Source organism: Marmota marmota, unplaced genomic scaffold, assembly GCF_001458135.2.
Source record: "Marmota marmota marmota unplaced genomic scaffold, marMar, whole genome shotgun sequence".
Taxonomy (NCBI): Eukaryota; Metazoa; Chordata; class Mammalia; order Rodentia; family Sciuridae; genus Marmota; species Marmota marmota.
In genome coordinates, this window is record NW_026000108.1 from 10,942,179 (window position 1) to 10,959,599 (window position 17,421).

Genomic DNA, 17,421 nt, shown 5'->3' on the forward strand with positions numbered 1-17,421 from the left:
CAAGACTTTCAAAGAAGAATTAACACCAATACTCTTCAAATTATTCCATGAAATAGAAAAGCAGGGAACCCTTCCAAACTCATTCTAGAAGGCTAATATTACCCTGATACCAAAATCAGACAAAGACACATCAAGAAAAGAAAACTGCAGATCAATATTCCTGATGAACATAGATGCAAAATTTCTCAATAAAATTCTGGCAAATTGCATACAAAAACTTATTAAAAAGATAGTGTACTATGATCAAGTGGGGTTCATCCCAGGGATGCAAGTTTGGTTCAACATACAGAAATCAATAAAGGTAATTCATCATATTAATAGATTTAAAAATAAGAATCATTATGATCATCTCAATAGATGCAGGAAAAGCATTTGACAAAACATAGCATCCCTTCATGTTCTAAACACTAGAAAAACTAGGGATAGTAGGAACATAACTTAACATTGTAAAAGCTATTTATTCTAAACCCAAGGCCAACATCATTCTAAATGGAGAAAAATTGAAAACATTCCTTCTAAAAACTGGAACAAGACAAGGATGCCCTCTTTCACCAATTCTATTCAACATTGTCCTTGAAACTCTAGCCAGAGCAATTAGTCAGAAGAAAGAAATTAAAGGAATACAAATAGAAAAAGAATAACTCAAACTATCACTATTTGCTGATGACATGATTCTGTATTTAGAAGATCCAAAAAATTCCACCAGAGAACTTTTATAACTAATAAATGAATTCAGCAAAGTAGCAGGATATAAAATCAACACCCATAAATCAAATGCATTCCTATACATCAGTGATGAATTCATTGAAACAGACATTAGGAAAAATACCTCCTTCAAAATAACCTAAATAAAATAAAATGCTTGGGAATCAATCTAAAAAAAAGAAGTGAAAGACCTCTACAATGAAAACTACAGAACACTAAAGAAAGAAATTGAAGAAGAACTTAGACAATGTAAAGACCTCCCAAGCTCCTGGATAGGCAGAATTAATATTGTCAAAATGGCCATACTACCAAAAGCAATATACAAATTCAATGCAATTCCTATTAAAATCCCAATGACATTTTCATAGAACTAGAAAAAGCATTTGGAAATATAGGAGACCCAGAATAGCCAGAGCCATCCTTAGCAAGAAGAGTGAAGCCACAGGCATCACAATACCAGACCTTACTATACTACAGAGCCATAATAATAAAAATTGCATGGTATTGGCACCAAAACAGACACATAGACTAATGGTACAGAATAAAAGACACAGAGACAAACTCACATAAACACAGTTATCTCATACTAGACAAAGGTGCCACAATTGTTCAGAATTTTTATTAATTCATGATTCAGTTGTTATAGTTTGTATTTGTCTAGGAATTGATTTCTTTTAGGTTATGCACTTTGTTAGTGTGTAATTGTCACTAGTAGTCAGTTATGAGCATTTATATTTGTGGTAACAGTTGTAATGTCTCCTCTTTCACTTCTGATGTTGTTTATTTGAGTCTTTTCTTTTTTTCTTAGTCTAGATAAATGTTTGTTGATTTCATTTAACTTTTTTAAAAACCAACTCTCAGTCTTATTGATTTTCTCTATTTCATTTATTTCTGTTCTGCTCTTTATTTTATTTCCTTTCTTCTACTAACTTTGAGCTTAATTTGTTAATTCTTTTTCTAGTTCCTGGAGACATAACACTAAATTATTTATTTGAAACCTTTCTCCTTTTTTTTTTTTTTTTTTTGCTCTTGTTTTGTTTTTGTGGTGCTGGGGATTGAACCCAAGGCCTTGTGCATGGGAGGCAAGCACTCTATCCACTGAGCTATATCCCCAGCCCTTTCTCCTTTTTGATCTAGGCATTTATTGGTGTAAATTTTCCTCTTAAAACTCAGTTTGATGTGTCTCTTAAGTTTGGGCATGTTGTATTACTGTTTTCATTCATCTTGAGATATTTTTAGTTTCCCTTTTAATTTTTTCATTGTTTGATGGGTTGTTCAGGACCATGTTGTTTGATTTCTATGTTGTTTAATTTCTACATAGTTGTGAATACATATGTATTTTCTTCTGCTATTGATATCTAGTTCATATCACTATGTTCAGAAAGACTCCTCCAGGTCAAACAAGTCTAGTGTCAGTGCTTCTCCAAAATGCACAGAGGTGGGAGCCTCCCCGTCTGGGTGAGGTTATTGAGAGGCTTCTTGACTGAGTGGAACCACGGCTTGACTTCTAGGTCAAGCAGCTCCACTCTGCTTCTCTAAAATGGGAAAGCATTCCCCTACCCAGCCTCAGAGCATACACCAACAACACCAGCCAGGTGGGAAAATGCTTCAAGCTAGGTTAGACTTCCCAGTGTGATTCAGAAGGTGAGCAGCTCAGCTTTGCAGTGAAGTTGGCTGGGAAACAGTTGGTAGAAATACCGAGGTGCCATCGAGACTCATGTGTCAGCCTATGACTCTGTCTTCTTTCTTTGTTTCCACTTGACCCCAAATGATCCACCCCTGCCTTTACCCTCAGTGTTACCCATGAGGTGAGAATGGTGTCCGTGCTAGGGAAGCTGATGACTGCTTCTAGTTCTTTTGTTACCCTGTAGAAACCATTAGCCCAGGACAAAGCTCTTCATCTGTTGTGCTGAACTGGGAGGTGAGAGGGGTGGCATAGTTGAAGTGAGATCATTCTTCTTAGAACCCTTCCAATGCAGTTTTCCTTGAGCTCTGAGGACGATGTGGGCATTGCAGGCTTGTTTCCAAGTACTGGAGCCTTCAAGAAGATGTTGTGGTCTTTAGAGTGATTGAACTTTCTGGATGGGGGAGTGGAGCCCGAGACTTCTTATCCTGCTTCCTTGCTGCTGTCTCTTGGCCATCAGTAGTTCTGGAGTCAGAGTAGTTCAAGATCCAGGCACTGGCAGACTCAGCATCCAGCGAGAGCTCCCCTTAAATCCAAGATGGCGCCTTGTTGGTGCATTTCCACATGGTAGAAAGAAGAAGGGAAATTTAAAAAATTTTCCATATTCTGACAGTTTTTTCTCTAAATGTTTTAACCTAATATAGTTTTACTTCATTTGTTTGCTTTACAATAGTCTTCTTACTTTATTAGCTTCTAATCTTTTTTTCTTTTACTTAAAGATATACTTCTCCTAGCTCTGCTACTGTCACACATGGCCATCTTCTCTCTGTGTCTTCACATCACCTTACCTCTGTGTATCTCTCTCTTCTCTCTGTCCAAACTTCCCCTTCTTATAATGATATCAGTTATAACTGGATTATTTCCCAGTAACACAAATGACATCATCTTAATTGCACTGTAAAGATCCTGTTTCCAAATAAGGTCACATTCACAGGTACCAGGGGTTAGGACTCGACATATCTTTGGGGAGGACATAATTCAACCATAAAAAGGTAGAAGTAACACATCTATAGGGAAACAAAAGTCTACCCATCAGAAGGTGGAAGTAGAATTGTGTTTCTTCAAGTTCAGATTGGAACAGGCAAATACCACAATTCCTGACTTCTGGGACACAAGAAAGGGATCTAGATCCTGTCTTCATACAATTTCCCTACCTAATTGTCATAGTTCAATTTGTATTGTTAGAGCAAAGTACCTGAGGATGGGTGCTTTATAAAGAAAAAAAAAAAACTTTAGGTCAGCCTCCATCTGGCAACCACAGGGTTCTTCCTAAAATAAAAATGTGATTGTATCTGTCTCCTACTGGAAGCCTAAAATGTTCTCTTTTTCCTCTCAGGTAATGTCTGAATTCCTTGACATGACCTGACTGACCTCTGTTTTTTAATGTCTCATCCTCCCTCATTCCCTTTCTCATCCTGTGTTATTTTATTGCTATGACCAAAATGCCTGATGTAAATAACTTAGAAGAGGAAGACTTATGTTGGTTCACAATTTCAGAGGTTTCCGTCTGTGGTCAGCTGGCTCCATTGCTTTAAGACTGAGGGGTAGCAGAACAGCAATGGCAGAAGGGAATAGAGGAGGAAAGTGGCTCTGCCCATGGCAGCCAGGAGTGGGGAGGAGGATAGAGAGAAGAAGGGCATCAGAGCAGAAAATAGCCTTCCATGGCCCTTCCCTAGTGACCTGCATCCTCCAACCATGCCCACCACCTACCGTTTCCACCCCCTCCTGGGAGTTTGTTCAGACATCAGTGGATTAATCCACTGATGAGGTCAGAGGCCTCGTGACCCAATCACACCCCAAAGGCTCCACCTCTGAACATTGCTGCATTGGGGACCAGGTGTTCAGCCAGAAGCTTTGGGAGAACATTCCAGATCCAAGCCCTAACAGGTCCCTTTACTGCTGTGAACCCACTGGGCTGTCCTGCCTTAGAGCTCTGATCCTCTGCACACGTTATCTCTGCGTGGAGCCTGTCTGAAGATGCCTATTCTTCCTTCAAAACAAAGTTCAACATTAACCTTCCTGGGGGTGATGCGCAGTCTCTGAACCAGGCATGGTTGTTGGATGTCACTCCATCCTGTGCTCTCTGAAGGCAGGACTCCTAACTAATTCACCTCTCTGTCCCCAGAACCTCATCCCCGTTACATGTTTGTGCATTAAGGAAGACATCCTTGAGAGAAGCATCACAGGCACTGTGCATCCATCCCCTGCCCTGTGTCTCCTGCCTCACTGAGGCCTCGGCCTCTCTTGATGGGGTGCATAGAGAAAGCCTCTGAGGCCATCTGAGCCCAAAAGTGCAAGGACTTACGGAGGCAGGGAAGGAAGCTGTAACAAAAGAGAGTTATCAGGAAGCAGAGAAGTGATTGCTGAGAGCCACCCCCAAAGGCCTGGTATCCCCTCTCATTCTTCCTGAACTTGGGGATAGCAATGGGGGCTTTTCTCTGCTGGGTGAACTTTCACGGCCATTTCCCAGAATGATGACTCAAAACCTGTCAGTGTGTTCCCGTCTGGAATTTGGAGAGTAAGGTAAGAACTTGGAAGGGATTCAGGGGACACTTAGTTAAATTAGGTTGAGTTGTGTCCATTCTCCAAGCCTCTATTTGGCAGGGATGCTGTTGGAAAAGTGCTCCGCAGTGACTGACCAGAGAGGAAAGGAACTGATTGATATGCTTCCTTCTCTACTTTAATGATTTTCTATAAACTATGATTTTAGACTTGAACTATCAATCTTGCCCTCATTGGAGGAATGACTGCAGTAACAACCCTGGTTCAGTGTTCTGGAAAGCAATTTCCCAGAAGGTGAGTACCCAGTCATGAAATTCTAGAATTTTGAGATCAGAGAACTTGAAGATGTCATCCAGTCAGTGATTGGTTTTAACACTTTTTGGGTCATAGATCCTTTTAGGACTGAAATTGTAGGATTCTTTACTGAGGAAAGGGTTCAGAAACACATGCCAGTAGATTTTCACACCCAATTTTAGAACATTCATGGAGGGTCTATGGGGGCTCCAGTTGAATAGTTCCTGATCTTATCCAATTTGGGGCTGTGGGTGCCAGGAAGCAAGGGGTTGGTTTAATCCTCTGACATAATGATTAGATTCCTAGAACAGTTTTAATAATCTACATTTATAGACCACATGCCTTGTGCTTAACTCTTTACATGAATTAAAATGTTCCTTCTCACAAAAACCCTATGGAGGGAAAAAAGAACCCTGTGGAGTAAGTTCCATGAGTATTGAGCCCATTTTACAGACATTGAAACAGAAATGCAAGTTAATAAGTAATCTACTAAATGTACAGTTAGCAAATGATAGATTGAGCATTTATCCTAAGTCTTCTGACTTTAGATCCAGAACCTGGCTTAAGAAACACTCACCACCACCCTCATTCCCTATTTCTGACTTCACTTAAAGCTGACTGGGCTTATTTTTTTTTTCTATAAGTTGCTTCTTTGCAAGTTGGACAAGGAAAAACTTCTTTGCAAGTAGAAGAAGGGGAAAAAAGGAAAGGAAAAATAAGAAATAAAAAAGAGAGGAATTAAAACTAAGTATAATATTTCAGAATTAAACGTAGACATCTGAGGAGCTAGGGAAAATGGAGACTTGTATGTGTTAAGGGCACATGTTTGTGGTCCATTTATGCTGCTGTAACAAAATACCAAAGAGTATGTAATATATAAGGAACACACATTTATCTTGCAAAGTTCGAGAGGATGGGAGGTTTAGGGTCAAGGTCCAGTGGAATGGATATCTGCTGAGAGCTGTTCTTGGCTTCCAAGATGGTGCCTTGTTGCTGTGTCCTCACATGGCAGAAAGCAGAAGGGCAAGAAAGCACTAGCTAGTTTCCTTGAGCCCTTTTAAAAGAACTGTCTTCCCATGCATGAGGGCACAACTCTATGGTCTAATCACCTCTTAAAGGCGTGCCTCTTAATATTATACACTGAGTCTTAGTTTCCAATATATGGATTTGTGGGGTGGGGGGATTTAGGTAGGGACAAACATGCAAAGCATAGCACTATATTTGTGAAAATCCCTGATGTGTCTTTTTGATGTAATTCCCATCTAGTTCTCCCAGAAGGAGGTATGAGAAGGAAAACATTTCAACTTGGATGCATTCTTAATTATTCTGACCTTCAGATTTCTCATTTGTCAAATGGAGGTCAAAATAAGCCTGTTCCATTGGGTTGCTGCCATATTTAAATAAAATACCACTGAACTTTTAAGTAACTTGGAATTCATCCACTTAATAAATATTTGTTAAGGACCTACTACATACCATAACAAAATAAAGAGCCCTGCAGAGTTTTTGTTTGCTTAATTTTTCTGAGAATAGTTTCTTTTTATTTCATTGCTATATAATATGTTTCAGGACAGTGCTAATATTAAAAACTCCCAAAGCCATGTTATGTTTTGAGTACTTGCTTATGTTCCCACTCAGTCCTTGGTGCCAGGAGTACAGAGGTGAAGAGGATCAGAGGCACCTGATGAACCACATAGACACCTGTGCCTTTATCTTTGCCAAATTTTCATGGGTGTGTGTAGATGGCCCTTTGTACCTTTCTTTTCTTTCTTTCTTTCTTTCTTTTTTTTTTCTTTTTGACAATAGCAGCAATACTTCTTGGTACTTCAAATTTTTGTCTCATCTCCTTATTTCCAAGTAATGTGATTTTGAGGCACATTGATCCAACATTTCCCTGGTGGGGTGGTGGAGGGGGGTGTCTTGAGAATTATACCTTGAGAATTCCATCTTGGGTGGTCCAGGGTTGGTACCCATGAGCATGCTTTTGAGTTGGTACTTGTGATTAGTCACAACCACTGGGCCTTTGTCCCTCTGCTCATGGTGGCAAGACAGAGCAGCACTGGATTTCACAGTCCAGTTTCAGATCCTTCAGTGGAGCCAAGGTCACCCGCAGAGCAGGGTCCAGATTCCTTGGCAAAGCATGCATGGTGCCTGACAAACTAACTTTATACCCAATGTCAGTGTCCACAACTGCTCTTAGACCCTTAGGCCTTTCCCTTCTCAGCTGCCTTCACCTGCTGATGTCCCCTCCTCCTTGGTTCACCACTTTGCTGACCTGCACAACCCTGTTATTTCCTAGTCTCCTCCACAGAGCAACCAAGCGCTGGCTGCTTCTTTCCCTCCCTCTTTTCCTTCTTCAGATTTTTACTGAGTGTCCACTCTGTGTCATGCAGCAGGTACACAGCACCCAGGGCTATAGAGGACAGCTGGCTCTCTGTTCTCATGGAGCACTCAGTACTGGGAGCTAAATGACACTGAGCTCATTATTACAATGAGTGATAGTAACACAATGTGAAGGGACATCGATGGGGTCAGGGTTCAGAGAAGGCATCTGAGCCGGTGCCAAGGTCCGCCATGTCTCCTGGGAAAGCATAGAGGTTGCTGTGCTCATGTTGTTTTCAGCTGAGCATCTGCTGCATGGAGAGGCACACCTCCTTGCTCAGTCACATCCATCTGTCCAAACCCCCTTTCTCTTTGTGCCTTGTCAGGCCTCAGAATCATCTTCTCTCTCTTGGTTCTCTTTTCCCTGATGTTCCCCTTTCCTTTCCTCCTGCATCGCCCACATTGCTCCTGCTAAGTAAAATGACACAGTCACAGTGCCGGATACTACGAAGACACCCTCATCTTTCTCCTCCAGGGACATTCTTCTTTCTCCCCTGGACTTCCAAATTCGGCACTGCTGAATTTAGCAACCCTGTGAGCATGAAACTTCATTGTTCAACAGTTTGTTCAAATGGCTGAAGAACCCCGCTGTGAAGGAAGCCTCACACCTCCAGTGGCGTGGAGTGGAAATCCTATAGACTGGGCATCCTGTGCAGGACCAGGGAGACTGTTCCCTCCCTAGCCAGCTAATAAATACCATGCATGGTTTTAGAGGGAGTTGCTGGGGACTGAGGACTAAGTTTACATGCTGAGGAGTGGGGGGAGCATTATTATTACTGTTTTAAGTTTGCAGAAGCTGCCTGTGGTGTGGTCCAAGTGATGCTCAATGGATCCCTCACTGAACCCTTTGACAAGAACAGGTAATCATTTCTTTGTATCTTATTTGCAATGGCTGGCCATGGCCTCCTGTGAGATACTCCACCGCTAGAACGATTGTGCTTTTTATGTTTCAGACCAGTTCTGAAGATTTGGGATAAAAAAGGCAAATATTTGGTATTCTCTGAACATATTTGTCTTTCTGGATCACTGCTTTTGTCTCATTTCTCTTCTGTCTGACGTCTTCTAATGTTCCTGACGGCCACTGCACTGTCAAGAGCCCCTGCTCATGATGTTTCAAGGCCGGGTGCCATTTTCTCAGCCTCCTCTATCATTATCCTCCACCTCCCGATTTCCACCTGTGTCCGTGCTGCTCTTGGATGCATGGACACCTGCCTCCCCTACCTGCTTCTCCCTGTCCAAATCCTCACCATCCATGAATGGCCTGACTCCTCTCTACTCCACGAAGAGTTTGAATCCTAATTCACGACCACTGGGCACATGGGTCACTGGCTTGGGCTCCTGACCTTCATCGTCTCTTTGTAGACATTGCCAGCATGACATCGGTGGTTAATAGCCAGGACTCCAGGGGTCATTCCATATGACCTGTGTGGCCTTAGGCAGGGCACCTAACCTCTGTGAGACCCTCATATGCGGATTTGAAAAGATGATGGTGATGTGACGGGCCTTCCTTCTCTGACGGGTTGTTACCTTTTGGCCATTGTTCTCTAATCTTGCCCTGGTGTGGTTGTTGGAGAGACAGGAGCTTGTGTTAATTTGCCCTGGGCACCATAAGTGACCTAAATTACTTTTCCTCTCTCTTTCTTTTTTTTTTTTTTTGTATTTAATTCTACAAAGGAATGTTTATGCTTTCGTCTTCTTCTGACTTCCTCTTCTGTGGGGTTTTGGGTGAAACTGGTAACATTCCAAGATTTTATAATCTGATCTTAGGGATCCAGCTACTCAGAACAGGAGTGGCATCTGTCAGAAATTAATACAGAAGAATTTAGAAATGTGGTTAAGCAGATTATCAGCCTCTTTCAAAGCAGGGCTTCTCAGATTTTGCTGAACATGTGAATCACCCTCCAGGCAAAAGCAGGAATAAGATTAACCAGGCGAGAGGGGGCTGAATTGCACCTCTCACCAGCTTTCTGGTGATGTTCACAAAGTAGATCAAGAGTCACTCTTGAGTAGCAACTAATTTCAAAAATCAGCATGAAAATGCAGGCTAAAAATCTTATCTTGAAAATCTTTGTTAACTGGGGGTCATGTTAATAAGAAATGGTGACTGTCTCTAAGGCAATTCCAAGGGTGGAGTCCACCCAATGTGTCCAGCTTTCTGGTTTTTGACAGGAGGTATGGATATCCTTGAATTTGAGTTTAGGATTGACAATGTTCTTTGTCTCTTCTCTCTTAGCATTTTTGGAAGTGTGGAAATCTTTAATTTGCGTCCAGAGAAAGTTCATACGGTACAGGCCTGGGTGATGCAAGATGTTGGAAAAGGTCCCAGGTACATCTTATTACTTTGTACCCAAGGGATATTTTACATGTCGGCCAACAGAAGAATTCACAGTCTCACGAATACATTGGGAACAGACTGGCTCAAGGAACGGGGCCGTATTCTACATTTAGCTCATCCCAACAACTAATTTTATCTCCAACAATGGTAACTAGCAGTTTCCCACCTGCTCAACTAGGGCCACTTAGAGGTGGACTTCTGCTTCTCCTCTTTATCCAGGGTTTTAGAAAAGAAACTAAGAGACTCAGGAAAATAACAAGAAGTCTCGTTATTTTAACATTTTCTTCTTTCTTCCTCAGTGATTCATGCTCAGGGTCCTCCTTGAATGAGCTGAAATTGATTGTGAACAAGAGGAATATGACATTTGTCTGTCAGAATAACTACAGGTAATTGACTTTCTTCCTGAAGAAAGGGCTGCTTACCTCCTGCAGACATTTCATCTTTTCCTGTTCTCTTTTGAGCTAGGAGGCTGGGGAGTCTCTCCTGGGGCTTTAAGGGGATCTGGCCATCTCTCCTTCTCTTCTTAGCCTCACTTGGAGGATTTTCTAGCCAGTTGCCTTCACCTGGTCACTACCCCCATGGGCCTCTTTCCTCATTGTCACCCTGAAGCAAGTCACCCTGAAGCAGTGACTTGCTCTTGAAGCTGACCCAGCCTTGGAGGCACATTTTCTGGTTTGCGGAGCAAGCCGCCTGGTCCAGGGCTGGAAACCTGCTAGATGTCAGGGAGCAGAAGCATGTTTTTCCCAAGACCTTTCTCCTAAGTTGTAAAATCCCTGTGATTTGGCACAAATTTACCTGTGAAATTTCCTTAGTTGGGTCTGGGTGTACATGTCTGATCCTTGGTAAGCTTCCACATGGCAATCTACCCAGATTTGTCCTTTTAAAATTAAGAAATGTAAAAATCTTAAAAGAAAGTTTATGTGATCCATGTTTATTGGAGAAAAGTTTTAAATTTCACGTAGGTATGTATTTTTAAAGTGACCTATAACTCTTTTCAAAACCGGGACCCCCCTCATTCATTTCTAAGTAGTTGTGGCCAATCACATAGGTAGGGATACACTGATAGAGGCCTCCTTGGAGATTTTCCTGGTGTCATAGCTTAGAACAAGACTAAAGCAGGGAGAAAAAGGTTTTCAAAGAATGTAGAAGCTGAAGTGTTAGAATATTTTTACTGTGTCTTCATGTCACCAACCACATCATAAAAGCCGAAGGACAGATTTAAGGGATTCATGCTGATGGCTCTGGTTTCCCAAATGGTGCGAATTCCCCATCGGTCAGCTGGTTCCTATCTGGAAAGAAGGAAATCCATGAGCACGTGGCAGCTGTTAAACGGAAAACGGAAAGAACAAAGGAGCAACCATGAAGGAAGCCCACAGGCCCCCGGCCAGGCTCAGTTACTCAAGGCATTTGGCATGAAGAAAATGGAGTCGGAGAGCCTAGGAGAAAATGGGGGAAAGAAGACAAGTCTTATCCCTGTACTCTTCTGTCTTTTTCTCCCTTTCTGACCTTAGTGGCCAGAAGTCTTCTTTGTTAAGACTCATCATCTCCCCTTACTTGTGCTCTGGGTGAGCTCTCTCCTGCCTCTGGAGAGAAGGTCTAGGCCTGACTCCCACTCGGACTCCTGCAGACAGGAGCATCAGATCTTGGGACCTTCAACTGGGGGATAATATTCAAAACCACTGTTTGTCTTCTCCATCCAAGAGATTTAATTCCAAGAGATCTAATATATTTGGCATAACTCTTGGAAAGACAGACCTGCAGGACTCCTCACTGTGGCTAAGAGCTGTGCGACTTGGAAGACAGCTGTTTATTTCCAGGGGAACCCAATATGAATGTCCCAGAGATACACAGACTGTAGTTGAAATCTCTCCATCCCAAAAATACCTTCTGATTTTAGTAAACTTTTGTCTAGGTTTTTCTGTATAGTTATTTAATAAACAAACAGGAGTATAGTTACATTTACATAGATGAGATTTCTTCATGGTTCTAATATTACCCCCTTATTAAGTCCCACAGAGAAAACACTACTAACATTTGGCTGTATATCCTTCATGAATTTCCCTTTCTTTCCATACACACATTCACAGTCCTATAGACTGAATTTCCTAACATATGTTTCAACCAGTGAGTGAACAGAGATGACAACTTTTTTGGAATACTATAAAGACAGTAAATGTTCAGCATGCTTCCTCTGGTTGGTGTCCCCAGTGGCTTGAAGTAAACAAACAACCTTCAGGGCACACTCCTCTGTAACTTCAGAACATATTCTGTGTCCATCCAAATGCTGCCCAACTTATGAGAGATGTGTGCATTTTATTGGAACATCAGATCTGAATATATATGTATTTATGGAGAGAGATCACCTTAACAGAATAGTTGCTGCTTCTTTTCCACTGTTGAATTTCCCCAAATCAGAAACTATAATTAAGAACCATATTCATAGTATCATAACATTCATATTATCATTAATAAAAAAAAAAAAACAGAGGTGGCTTCCAAAATCCTAAATGTCCTAAAAAGTTTCCCTGTCCATAGCAGGGTTTCTTTAAGGAAGCAGACAATCTCGTTCCCTAGGATGTATCTATGTGGGGGAGTCCCAGCTACCATATTGGTGAGGATGGAGTGACCACAGTTAGAGCCACTGTGCCCAGCTGGTCATGACAATTGGCTCTAGATGAACCTGAGAGGTCCCATCACAAGGGCAAGTCTCTGCTCTAGAAGGCCTGGGACTCTGGCAGCTGATCTCGAGGATCTCTGATTTCCTTGGTTCACATTTAGCAGAACCAAATTTAGCTGTAATTGAATGAACCACTTTGTACTTCTGTCCATCCCAACCCAGCCAGGTGCCAGCCACTCTCCCTGCATCCTGTGGCTTCATTAGCTCATATTTATGAAAACGGCCGTCATTTACCTGTTAGGCATTTATCGAAAGTTTGCTTTATGCAAAGGAAGGGTGGTCCTCTGCCAGTGGCCTCCAGCCCTCTCCCAGGGGGCCCATGACTCCTGTGGTGCCTCTGGTCCTTTGACCTAACAGTAGCTCTGGAAGCTTCTGAAGAGAAGAAAGCAAATCATCCTTAGAAACTTTTTTTTCCCTATTTAGTCAAATAAATTTTATTTAAATAAAACTAAATGGTTCGAGGTATGTGCGTAGAGAAAGCATAATAGAATCAAGGTTGTTTTTAATCTTAATTAATTTACTCTAATTAGGTACATTTGACAGCAGAATATATTTTGATTCACGGTACACAATTGCAGTGCAACTTTTCATTTCTCTGGTTGTACACAATGTAGCGTCCCACCATATGTGCGGTCATACATGTACCCAGGGTAATGACGTGTCCATCTCATTGTTACCGCTGTTGACCGGTGACGAGTCCTTGCTTCCCCAATGTTGAAGAATAACACCAAAGAAGCACGCCGAGGCAAGGTCAGAGTAGAAATTAGAAGTTTATTAAAGGACAGCAGAAAAGACTTCTCCCGGAGGAAGAAGGGGACCCAAGAGGTGGAATCCGTGGAAGTGCGGTTGTTTCCCCTTTTTATAGTTTTGGTGATGGAATGTAGGTTGGAAGGCCCGAGGGGTGGGACACAGGTGGGCTTAATTATCACCTTTTGGGATGGGATTATCACTTCTCTGGGATGGACTTTGGCCTAGGGCCTTTTCAGGACTTCATTAACATTCCATGAGTTGTCCTGCGTTTCCTGGAATCATTCTCAGCATGGCCTCCATTTTAGATTTCACTCGGTATTAGACCCGATTTATCTAACTACACTAACTACCTAACTTTAAATCTGGCTTCATCATTCCACCATCTTTCCTGCCCCCATGCCTCCCCCTTTCACAATCACATTTCCTCCATTTTTCCCAAGCCCCCCACCCCCCCATCATCCTTAGAAACTTTGAACTTCCCTGATCCCAGTGGCTGCTTCTGTGGTTTCTTGAGCGTCAGCTACATTGAAAGTACATGTCTGGGACACACTAGAGCCAGGTGTTTGATTTGCTTCCACTTGTTACCATCCAACACCCCCTCTTGGTATTTATTCTATGGCTTTACAAGTGAAAGGAAACTCAACTGGGCCACACTCTCCAGTCATTCACTCCGGGACTGGGCCTTTCTCTGTGTCCCTGCAGAGAGGGGCGTGTGTGGAAGCTCAGTGGTCTGTGTGTACTTTTGTTGCTGGGAACAGGGCTTCTTTCATTGTTGTATTCAACTGCCTCTTAATCTCTTGTCTTGCTTTCCTCTCCTAGGCCCGCCAGGTTTGTCCAGTGTGTGAAAAACCCTGAACACCCATCTTGCAGATCTAAGATCTGAGCCACGGCTGCTTTAGATCTGTGACTCCTTGCAGTAGACACCCTGTGCGGGACTCAGAAGTCACACTGGAGGAGAGCCGAAGCCATGGGGAGGGAGCATCCTCTATCACTATGTCAACGTGGGAGATGGGCACCTTTCCCCCCAAAGTCTTAAAATAACTTCTGTTATAGGCATAGTTCTTATTGTGTTCTACTAATAATCAAGAAAAAAAAAACTGTGTTATAAAATCAGAATGAAAATTTTATATTAAGTTATTTCCTTTTAATGTTATGTGATCCTTTGATATTGGTAACATCCTTTTTTTCCCTATCTTGGGGTGGTGGTTGTGGGGGTTGAATCCAGGGCCTTAGCACATGCTGGGCTAGTGCTCTACCACTGAGCTACACCTCAGCCCCTCCTTGCTATTGAATAGTGACTGCGGCAAACCTCTCCTATTAGAACGGGAAAAATAAAGAAAATAAATGGGCAAGCTTCTCAGAGACACTACATTTCCAAATGGATGCCATTGTCTCATGATCTATTTTTGTTCCCTTCCCTCTGATAGGTCAACTCTAGACCCCGTGGTGCTGGGTCATAGTGAGGAAAGTGCTCAGAAGGATTTAAGTCTCAGGTGTACATGGTGCTTCATCTCTAACTCCTCCCACAGCCCCAACACCCATAAATTGGTATTATTATCTTCCTTTATTGAGATGAGAAAATGGGAGCACAGAGAAGTTGCATAATTATTTAAAGTCAAACATTTTGTATCAAGGTAGAGGCTGGATTTGCACTCAGGTCTCTCTAACTCCAAAGTATATATTCTCTTTCTGTCTAGCTGTTAAGATCAAATTGGCAATGATTTATGTTCTTTTCCAACAAATGTGTGTTGGATTAAGTTGAATATAATAGAATCTGGAATGCAATTTCTCTGGGTGGCTTCAAAACAGATTAACTTTTTTCCCCCCAAATCTTCTCCCCCTCATGCTCAGTGTCTCATACATGTAGTAGATAAAATATATTAGTTCCTGATAGTGGCAATTTATGTTTTCTTAGATCTGTCTTGCTTGGGATACCAATTTTATTACTTTCTCAAAGTACTAATCTTTAGCTTTGTTGATTTGTTTTTTCTATTTAATTGTTTTTGCTCTTTTCTTAATTTTTAGAAATATACAAATTCCTTCTAATGTCTCTATTCATTTTCTTAAACAAAACCTTAGATCACTGATTTTCAGTTTGCTTTCTTATACATGTTTCAGTACTACAAATTTTCCTCTGAGCCCTGCTTTAGCTATAGTTCTTAAGTTTTGATGTCTCCTTTCACTATTATTCCACTAAGAATATTTTCTGATTTCACAGTGATTTAGAAATATGCTGCTGAATTTTCAACATCTGGAGATTTTTGAATTTTTAAAAAATATATGTAATGAATCAGAATTAATAAACTAAATTGAGACAACATGGAAAAAAATTGAGAACCCATTAAGTAATTAGCCTGATTTGTTGAAAACAGTATCAATTAGGGGGTCAGGCATTTCTGGTTTTTATTTTGGCACAATGTTGTGATCTTAAGCAACATACCTAACCTCCTCTCTTAACTTCAACTTTCTTGCTAAAGTTTATTAATTTACCCCATTAAAATTGGTGAGTACTAAAGACTATGACAAAAATTGGCAGCCTAGCACAAAAATTGACAAGCCTAGAACAAAAATTGAAAAGCCTAGAATTTTGTATATACCCAATCACGAGGCAAGGTGGGCTGCTCTCTGCCTCCCCCTAGTGGATAATCCTGTTTACTTCATGAGTCCTTGCCGCTACAGCCACTGTGGTCAGTGCAGTCTTCAAGAGCCCACTCTCCACATAGGCATGTCCTCAATGGGAAGTTTGTCTTGACTGGACAGGAATGTGGTGTTTGGAACCAGTTCTGACTGAGAGTCAGACTTGCTCCAAGTTTCAATGAGCCCCACCTGCAGAAGGGCTTCAGAAGCAGGTCCTTTCCAATCAACCAGACATTAATGTCAACATCTGGAGATTTTTGAATTTTTTAAAAATATATGTAATGAATCAGAATTAATAAACTAAATTGAGACAACTTGAAAAAAAATTGAGAAACCGTTAAGTAATTCGCCTGATTTGTTGAAAACAGCATCAAGTCTGGTGTCTGATTTGTGGACTTACTAGAGTCATTGTTCACCAGCACAACCTTGAAGTGGCTGCCTGTGTCAGAAAGATATTCTCCTTCACATCTCCTTCCAAAGATGACATGAGTACTGTAGAAACCAATTTATGAGACGACCCTTAAGAAGAGCCACACTAGTGGTCAAGTTCAGAGCCAATGGAGACCTCAGAGGAAGCTGGCCACAAGGTCTTCACACAGAGTTGCCGAGGGCACTGGGGAGCTTCAGAGGTGGCTCAAGGGCTGGGTATCGTTCCTCTCACCACCTTTCGTATCTGTATTTTCATTACCCAGGTGCCCCATCCCTGCTGCTTTTCTCACTCCCTGCAATTCTGACTTTGAGTTTCTTTGCTGTTGACGAAGCAGCCATCTCCAGACCTGAAGACCTGCTCCTGCAAATAGATGCCTCACATTCCTCTTCTTATAAGTGACAGCTGGATCACTGGTTGCTTGTAAACTCCCTGTTATACTCATAAACGTGTTATCACCTGTCTTCATACTCCATTATTGTTTGAACTAGGAAATTTTCTTACCATCCCTCCTTGTACCCACCTTCATAGTTACCCCAAGGCGGTCAAAATGACCTATGCCAGAATGTCACTTTTCTGACTTCCTAAGGCTGGGATGGCTCCCAACCTTATAATGTTTAAGGCACACTTTCAAATACCTTTCTGAAATTTGATGCTGAATACTTGAGGCTGAATAATTACAAGAACAGGTAAGCACATGAGAATGTGTGTGTGTGTGTGTGTGTGTGTGTACGCGCGTGCACTTCTGTGTATGCCCTGTTACAAGAACAGTGTCTGTCAGTGCCCAGTAATTACAGCATTCAGCATTCTTACATAACTGACTAACAAAGCTATCAAATAATTTGGCAAAACATGTTACTTCATTGGCTCTGTCTTGGCAGCTCCTTGTGCCTCTTAGTGTTGTTTGAAACCAGCTCAACCTGGGCTACGCATTTTCTGTTGCAAAGGATAGTCCCTAGTACTGCAGTGTTGACTGACTTCTTGGGCGCCCATTTCTCCTTACAACAATCCCTAAATCTGTAGCTTGA

At 41.8% G+C, this 17,421-nt stretch overlaps 1 protein-coding gene across 1 annotated transcript in view; it reads left to right on the plus strand.

The window, feature by feature from the left end:
• Cd38 (CD38 molecule) overlaps positions 1-14,466 on the plus strand; it is a 48,158-nt gene extending 33,692 nt beyond the window's left edge. The window contains exons 4-8 of the mRNA XM_015481974.2: positions 5,100-5,185; positions 8,354-8,427; positions 9,801-9,893; positions 10,202-10,288; positions 14,149-14,466. Of these exons, the coding sequence (XP_015337460.1) occupies positions 5,100-5,185; positions 8,354-8,427; positions 9,801-9,893; positions 10,202-10,288; positions 14,149-14,212 (404 nt within the window). The 3' untranslated portion in view covers positions 14,213-14,466. The remainder of the gene's footprint in view (positions 1-5,099; positions 5,186-8,353; positions 8,428-9,800; positions 9,894-10,201; positions 10,289-14,148) is intronic.
• The last annotated feature ends 2,955 nt before the right edge of the window (positions 14,467-17,421 follow it).